The sequence below is a fragment of the Zea mays genome, chromosome 4 (assembly GCF_902167145.1).
Source record: "Zea mays cultivar B73 chromosome 4, Zm-B73-REFERENCE-NAM-5.0, whole genome shotgun sequence".
NCBI classification, from domain to species: Eukaryota; Viridiplantae; Streptophyta; class Magnoliopsida; order Poales; family Poaceae; genus Zea; species Zea mays.
The window spans coordinates 153,143,989-153,153,343 of NC_050099.1; the positions used below are offsets into that span (position 1 = coordinate 153,143,989).

Sequence of the window (9,355 nt, forward strand, 5' to 3'; positions counted from 1 at the left end):
ATAAGATAGTTGTCAAAGTGTCGAAATAATATGAGATATACCTTCATCAATTAACGCGTAATGAGATAATGTGACTTAGGGTATTTATTTGGGTAGTCCAAAGCCAAGGAGCTAAACCAAGCGTTGTGTGCTTTTGCCCAGTACACAAACTGCATTACTAGGCAAAGGCAACATGAAAAGAAATGGACCCATGATAAATCAGACATGTAGACATCCATAATTACATAAATATAAATTTAGACATAGAATAAATATAATTAAAAGCACATACATATAATACTACGGATATCCACATTTTATACCAATAATAAATCAGACATGTAGACATCCCTACCCTCGTGTCTCAATCCTCCTAGTTAAAATTTAGTTTGTGTAACATGATATGTTTAAATGTTAGTTACAAGCGTTTAATATAGTTTAATTATAAAAAAACTAATTACATAAATAATAATTAAACGACGTGAGATGTTTAATGTAGGACTAATTAAGCTTCATGGTTTCGTTTTGTCGTTTAGTTTTTTTTTGTGTAACTAGTTTTATAATAAAGCTATATTTAATACTTCTAACTAGAATTTAAGTGACACGAACTAAAGTTTTCTACTAGTCATTAATATCCAAACACCTGCTTTTATAGCCCACCGGGCAGCGCCATATCCAATCAACCAGCCCATGATATGGGGATGGCGCCAATGCCATGGCCGCACGGTCCGAGTTCGACACGCAAAACCAGAACCGCTGAGCTTGAGGCCTCTGCACTGCTTCCCTCCCAGTCCATCCCTTCCCTTCCCTTCCGCTTCCCCCACGCCACCCGTCTACTCCGTCGTCTTGTCGCAGGCAGCAGGTGGAAATCTCCGCCATTAATAGCGCACCCCGGGGATCCTCCTCGGCCGCAAACAAAACCCTCCTCGTCATCCGCGGCCGCTTTTCCCCTGACCCCTGCCTCGACCAATCCTCCCTCCCACACACATCACACCCACAAGACAAAAAAAAGCGCCTTTGAGCGCCGCGCGACCTCTGGTGCTTGGTGTCGTCGCGACGCGTTAGTTTCAGAGCGCGCACGCGCGTTTGTGCTGTGGGGGTTGGGAAGAGCCGAAGAGCGAGGCGGCAGCGCGATCGAGAGCGGTTCGGCGGGCGGCGGCCGAGCCGATGGGAAGGGCACCCTGCTGCGACAAGAACAAGGGCCTCAAGAAGGGGCCCTGGACGCCGGAGGAGGACAAGCTCCTCGTCGACTACATCCAGACCAACGGCCATGGCAGCTGGCGCCTGCTCCCCAAGCTCGCAGGTCAGAATTCCTCTCTTTATTAGTCCCTTCTCTTCGCGGTTTCCACCGTCGTCGTCTTAGCTTAGTTCTGCCCGACCATTGGTGTCGCACTCGCACTGGCCTAAAATGCCGACCAAATTCCTCGCCGGAGTGAACGATGCTTACTCTATTTCTGGGATGGCAATGGCATGCAGGGCTGAACCGGTGCGGCAAGAGCTGCCGACTGCGGTGGACCAACTACCTCCGGCCGGACATCAAGCGCGGGCCCTTCACAGCCGAGGAGGAGAAGTCCATCGTCCAGCTCCACGCCATCGTCGGCAACAAGTAAGAAAACTTTTTTGCCGAGCCGAGGTAGCAACTGCCTGCCCGTCCCATTCGATCTGTGGCACCGGCAGAGAGCAGCACGTTTCCTCTCTCGTCATGCTCTCATCTCACTCACTCATCATAGCTTAGAGAGCTCGCACTGCCGGTGTACTGCTCGGCGCAGCGCCTCACTGTCGCAAAGCATCGCGTCGCATTGAATGATGCCACCTCCGTCCAAGGCATCGCGTCCAAAACCTGGCGCCTTCAGCATGCCGGATGTGTATTGCTATTGCCTCGCTCTCGTAGACGTAGTACTCCTATTTACTAGAGCCCTGTCTGCTCATATTTCTGCCACGGCAATTGGTGATTGGCTGATTGCTATTGGCAGGACAACTCTCTCCCTCTCCGGAAAAAAAGTTTGCAAACTATTCTCGCTGCTTGAAGAGTCAAACGGTCTAAACTTCAACTAAATTTATATAAAAAAATACAAACATTTTCAGTACAAAAAGAAGTGTCATTAAATTAGGTATACACACGCTGGTGCTAATTACTATAAACTTGGACAGTTTGATTGTCATAAATAATATTGTTGCATTCTCTCGAGAACGAACGGCATACGTTGACGGTTTTTTTTATCTGGTGTTGATCCTGGTACCTCAAGGTGGTCCATGATCGCGGCGCAGCTCCCAGGCCGGACGGACAACGAGATCAAGAACTACTGGAACACGCACCTCAAGAAGCAGCTGCGCCGGATGGGCCTCGACGAGCCCCCGCCCGGCCCGGCCGCCGGCTGCCCCGCCGCGCGCCACATGGCGCAGTGGGAGACGGCCAGGCTCGAGGCCGAGGCGCGCCTCTCCCTCCTCGCCGCCACCGCCGCCTCCTCCGGCACCACCGCGACCACCACAGCCACCACCACCACGTCTGCAGCCTCCTCGTCCTCCACCACCGTCGCTGGCGCGGCCGACAACAAGGCCTCCAACCCCGCGGACATCTTCCTGCGCCTGTGGAGCTCGGACATCGGGGACTCCTTCCGCCGCAAGACGGACACGACGCCAGCGGTGCCCGCGCTTCCGGCGCCCGTCGTCAAGAGGAAGGACACGGCGATCAAGCAGGAGCCGCGGGCGCTGCTGCTCGGCCTCAGGGACGACTCCTCGGCGGCGTCCAACGACAACGAGACGGAGGTGGCGGAGGCGCTGGAGGCGAAGTACCAGATGTTCCTCGACTTCGCGGGCGAAGAGCTGGGATTGTTCCATGGCCGGCACGGCGGCTTCTCGCTGTTCCCGCCGCTCGACGTGCTCGCTGAGGCGTCCCTGGACTCGGCTTTCAAGTGAAGACGTAGCCAGCACCACGTACGTACACGGTACACATACGTACGGGTACGGCAAGCGGCAGTAGCCAACTGGCCATGCCTCTACGGCTTAGCTATACGCCTCGAAATGCGCGCATGGATGTATATAGATATGCGTGTGACTGCACTGGCATATCAGCAATTTTTTGGGTTAGGCCAGCAAGTGCGTGGTTTAGCTTGTTATTATCCAGGGTTGGTTTTGGTAGGACATCATGGTGTATTATTGCCTGTATGAGGATTCTCTGTTCATTGGAGATGCTCTAATACATCACGAGATGTTCTTCAATCTTCGGTTAGATTCTGGGACTGCTTTTTCGCACTGGAAACATATTTGACCTGGTTTTTAGAGCGGGCCATTCCATCTATCTGCTATGAATAGGGATGAAAACGGACGAAAAAACCCTCTCCCGTTTCCATATCCGCATTTTACTATCGGAAACGGGATCGGGTCCGGAATAGTCGGGAACGGAAACAGGAGTGAGATAAACGGAATTGCGAAAACGAACGGAAACGGAAATACTAACGGAAACTCATAATTTAATACAAATAGAAATCTTATTGATGTTTGATTAGTGATTGATTAACAGAACATTAACATAAAACAAATAGATATAGAGAGGCAACATTCTATTGTTGTTTGGTTGCTAAATGTGTACATTTAGCTACATCCGATGTTGTTTAAGATTTTAGATCACTTGTCATTTGAATAGAGCCGGTGGTTACAATAGTCAATTGTGCTATAATTTGTCACCTAAATACACGAGGATTTATTTAATATACTAATGCATATTAGGCTCGTCCCATATTTGTCAAATACGGAATAAATACAGGTTCAATCCGGAAAAAACGAGATCCCGCAAAAACGGACGGAACAAGTCTTCTCCCGTTTCCGTCCCGTTTCCATATTTTTCGTAAATACGGAAACAGTCGGATCAAATATAGAAAACGATACGAGTCGGGACGAGATTTTTTCCGTCCGTTTTCAACCCTAGCTATGACCTACCATTATTTTCCTTTTTTAAAAAATATATTTGTACAACTTTTCGTTATGGAAGTTAAATAACATGTTCACTTCGGATTAAAGCCAGCTATTTGGACTGCTATAACTGTAATCCATAGAGACAAAATATTGTAAAAGTAGTAGAAGCCGATATAGACTAAAGTCAAACAAATGCTTAGTTTTGTCCAACTGCTTTATAGCACTGGAATAATAAAATTGAGAAAAAACATGACTAAGGTTAAAAATGAGGACACCAGCAAAAACTAAGACACCACCTTAAAAAACCGTATATTTATACGCATAACTTCATATATTATTATTTTGAAAGTGGTATATATATATTTATATCACACCTGATTTTAGATAGGTTGAAACGACTAATGAATTAATGGGTAGTTAAAGTGTAGCTAATAGTTAGTTGAACTATTAGCCGGAGATATTTGGATGTCTCCAACTAAAAGTTACATGTCGGTATCACATAACTGGGGCACCCTCTCCTAATATACCAAGGTCAAATACCCGCGTGGTTACCTATAACCGCATACATTAATTGAATAGCCAGACCCATGGGTACAGACCCGTCAGACGGGCCATTGGCCTCCGGACCCGCTCCCCGTTCGGGGATAGGTCCTATGACATCACATGTCCTAGGGGATAAAATGCTCAGTGACTACTATCATGAGTATGGACCCCATGGAAGGGTCCCGAACCTCCACGTGTATCGTCCCAGGCCTCCCCGTATACCATTTGGGACCCAGATAAGGGGGCCAAGACATCAAGCCAGCATGCGCTCTGGGTCCCCGCTCTCCACTCGAGTAGGGTTCCGGTGCTGCCACGTGGCCATGGGCACATGGCACAAGCCTTCGACTGGAAGCAAATTCACTTGCATTCAATGCAGGTGGCTGAGGCGTGCGTTTTTGTGCTCAGAGCAGAATTTTGTCAGGACGCGTAGGCTCGAATTACCGCACCGCACGTTACCGAGGCGAGAGGCCATGTCACATCGCCGCGCACATGGCCCGCACAATAACCTGCATGTTAATGAGGAAAACATATGTGATTCAGCCACGTGCTACCAAGGCAGACGGTCGTGGGCGGTGCCATCATGAACATCCATTGGCTCGGGCAGAGTTGACTGCTCGCAATTGTGTTGCATCGGGGTTCTTCACAATCTACTTGAAGAGCTCAATTGTGCTGCACCACCAGGTCATATCAGAGGCGACAACCTCCAAGAGTAACATGCCAATAACCTTGCTTGATGATCTCCCTAGTGCCTCAAAGATCAATCAATTGATGATATGGCTAGGATGCTCTCAATCTCACAAATGATCAACAACTAAGCATAGTGAGAGACATATGAGAGGGAATGTTCCAATATTCTCACAAGTGTTCCAAACATCCTCATTCAAGTGCCCAACAGTAACACCATAAAATCTCAAATGTGAAGATTTAGAAGGATTCTCCCAAACTTTAATAAACATGCTTTCTAATAAACTAGAAAACAAGATTTTTTTCTATAAGGATTATCTTTTGTTTTGTAATTAAATAGTCTCTAAAAGATCTAAACTAAATAGATTTGTTTTTAACATTATATTATTGTTGTGAATTATTTCCCATTCTTCATAACTATGGATATTTTCTTAAACGAATAAGGTAATAACTCAAACAAATTTTATATTTGGACTTTTGATTGTGCATCTAGTTTCATTTTGGAATTAAAAAAACTTACTCGAATTTGTATTCAGAAAACTAAAATTTGAAATTAAGGAATAAAATAGAATAAAAAATAGAAAGAAAAAAAGAAGAAAGAATGAAGCCTACCTGCTTGGGCCAGTCCACTATTGGGCAGGCTTTGGGCAGAATCCCACCGCGACAGCCATCCGCCCGTGCCTACATCACAGCTATGTGGGGCTGACATCAGCCGAATTCTTTATAACTTTCGATGACACGTGGACCCCTCGAGACAACCACTCAAACTGGGAGCGCGTGCTTCGGTCAGCCGCTCCATGCCCATACACCAGTGACCAATCACTGCCAACACGAGCCTAGCCGCCGACATGCGTGGCCCACTTGTCCGCCTGATCCACTGCGTAAGCCACACAACTTGCTCTTCACACTAGCAACTCGATCCATCGTAGCCAACCCATGTCTCTTAATCTTAAATATCTAGCCATGTCTCATACTTAATGAGCTCCTTTATCAAACTCATTGAGCATATCAATATAATCAAGTCACTTCACCACCATAGCTCAAATAACTCATACTAGTGTACCAATGGGACTAATCACCTGTTTATCTCAATATAAACACTTATTAGTCAACCTAAATTGTCAACTAATCACCAAAACCAAACAAGGTTCTTACACATGTGCGTCCCATAACTCACATACTCATTACCTCTCCTCTTTGTCATCAAGGACCAAAACCTAAGGGTGAAAACTAAGGTTTAGATGGTGGGTAGGACATATATATGTTGGTAGTGGAAGTACGTGAGGCGATATCAAACTGTTTAGACATATAGAGTATCATTGGAGTTTGTACTACCTTCATCTATCTGGGTCCATGGCTGAGTGGAGGGAACTCGAGTTGGGTCAGCTGATTAAATGGTGCTCCCTCTAAGAAGTTACTACCATAGGCTGACTTGGAGTGTTGGTAGCTACCACTATCGCTAGCTCTATAGGAACTGGAGTAGGCATGACTAGCACTATAAGTTGCTGGTTGACGGGAGGTGACTACTCTGATGGGGGAACTAAATAAGGGAGTAAATCAGTGGAAAGTGTTAGATCAACTGGCACATATAAAGCAGGTGTAGGGTATCAAGTGATCTCATTAAAAGTACCCAACAAGCTTTGAGTGACTGAGACTAACAAAGTGGTCCAACTAGGCATGGTATGCATGATAGCTTTCTACTAAGCTAACACTGTCCTAGATGGTTGCCCTCATCCTAGAGTGGTGAACAACTAATTCAACTATAGGGGTGAAGCCAATGGAAAGGTAGACAAACCCTAACTTAGATAGGTAGGTGAGGTGGCCGGATATGATCACCTCCAGCAGCCGCTATGTCCTCTAGTGGGAAAAATCCGTGTCGTAAGGGTGATGATGTTGTGAGTCATAACAAAGTGGAATCCTCATGTAGCATTGTATAGACCCACCTGTGACTCTAGGATAGGGATCTTACGTGACATTAAGCCTATTTTTCATATCATCTAGGATGAATATCTTAAGATTTCAAAGTTAGGGGATTTACAATATGGGCTTCGTGGATCCAGTGATGATTAATCAAAATAACATAACATGATATTACAATGATGCATTGAAGAGAATATTGATGTTCTTGCAGAAGAAACATTACATACTGATACCTTACAGCTTCAAGGTAGTGCATATTGTCATGTTTTCAATATTGTTTTCTATTTAAATGTCCCATATAGCATTCTATCCATGGTTATAATCGTTTAGCTTCCACTAGATACTCCTTATAATCACAATGGAACATGGTATTGTCCATGTGCTAGACTCAATGAGTAAGCCGGTCACAGGTTACCAAGACACCATGGATATTTGATGAGTAATTGTTGTCATTTCATCTTAACTATCTAACCATTGCTTTTATTCATTAATTGACCAAACAACACTCCTTTTCATGTGCATGACATAGTTGATCTTATGTAAAAACAATCTCATCCTAAAATAAAAAGCTTACACATCTCTTATGTATGGATATTCACATCTCTTATGTTGTTTGTCAATAATACTTCATAACATTTACTTTTTAGTGTTACCAACAAGGGAAAGGCAACAATATTTGTGGATAATATATTTGTGAATTGTCCACACATTCGTAAGTAACAAGAAACTAAAAAGATGTCAAAGTACGTATGAGAACATACACCATATATTTTCTACCAGTAATATTATGTCCAAAGGTTCTGATTTAATATATCAATTATTTGGCAAACGACAACTAATCAAAATGAATGAAGAACTCATGTTGGATGCGATCGCGATATTCAAGACAACTTATACGATTCTTTTTATTACCGGTTGTTATCTAGAATCGGTACTAAAGTGTATCTAGAACATAGCTACTTTGCAACCACGTAACTTCTTTAGTACCGGTTAATGACATCAACCAATTATAAAGGCATTAATTAGTATCGGACTATATAAACAGGACTAAAGACTGAAGTTTTTAGTTTCAGTTGTATATAGTACAGGTTAAAATTCGATACTCTTGACAGTTTAGGACTGATACTAAAAATTATTTCGTAGCAGTGTCCCCCCACTGGCAAGTCAAGTCCTGCATGCCTGTCAAAGCAAAGCCATGTAAGGATGGCTTTGAAACCAAACGTGCCCTTCGTGGTAGACCCGAGCAATATAGATTTGGCCCACGCCTATTAGGCTAGAGAGCACGAAACAAACCTACAAAAATAATGTTACTAGCCAAAATTTCAGACCGAAAAATAATTGTTTTTTTTACCCGATCCACCCTGCAAAAATGGTCGGATACTTCGTATGTGTGTCTAGGCCATATTTGGCATAATTCATCACCAGCTTCACAAGCTATTTAGACAGTTAACTGTGTCGGTGACCCATAGACTTGTCAATGGATGTCACATAAGTCCACGAATTTTAAAAATATATTTGTAGATTCTTTAAACTTGTTCAAAACAGATTCAGCAAACTGACAGAGATGCTCTCATACAGTTAAAAGACAAAAATAGAAGGGATAATTACATTAGTATCCCTGTTTTAAGGTGTAACTGTTGATCTGCCTCTGTTTTTTAAGACTTCGTGTGTTTGCCCATGTGTTTTTAAAGCAAAAGGTATTGTATGTTTCTACTCCGTTAGTTGTATTTGAATAAAACAGGTTAAATATAATTAACGAAGTAGGGATATACAAAGTTTTATTTGAATAAAACAGGGACAAACACATAAAGTAAAAAACAAGAACAAATCTGCACCCTATAAAACATGGACATTATCGCAATTACCCCCAAAATAATAGTAATACTAAGACGTCTTACACAGTTAATCACGCGGAGAGACACGAAAACAGTTCTCTAAATATAAGAGACAAATAAGAGACTTTATTATACAATGGAGTGTCTATAAATATAGTTCATTAATAAATACAGAAGTAAATACGCATATACAACATCGGATCGATAGAACAGATGTCGAATTCGTACAATGAAAAGTGGGGTGTCTGTTGCTATTTGGGTTATGACCTAGGGAAGTCTCATCATGAAGAGTCGGCTTAACGATTTTTTGTTGTTGTTGTTGTTGCAAATATCAGCTGTAGACATCTCAAGAGCCTCTACATTAACAACTATTGTACATGCCCTTTACACAGAGATATGCGAAACTGTATAGAGACAGAAGCTAGACATTATACTGGAGTCCGTTGGTCCATGCATCAGGATGGTCGGCGATGCAACCACCA

The 9,355-nt window shown here is 43.7% G+C and overlaps 1 protein-coding gene across 1 annotated transcript; it reads left to right on the top strand.

Annotated features, from left to right (window-relative positions):
* Positions 1 to 943: 943 nt before the first annotated feature.
* LOC100272429 (uncharacterized) lies at positions 944 to 3,261 on the top strand. The gene is made up of 3 exons (NM_001146904.1): positions 944 to 1,282; positions 1,456 to 1,585; positions 2,226 to 3,261. Exons 1-3 carry the CDS (start codon positions 1,147 to 1,149, stop codon positions 2,893 to 2,895), a joined length of 936 nt encoding a protein of 311 aa, NP_001140376.1. The 5' UTR covers positions 944 to 1,146; the 3' UTR covers positions 2,896 to 3,261.
* Positions 3,262 to 9,355: the final 6,094 nt, after the last annotated feature.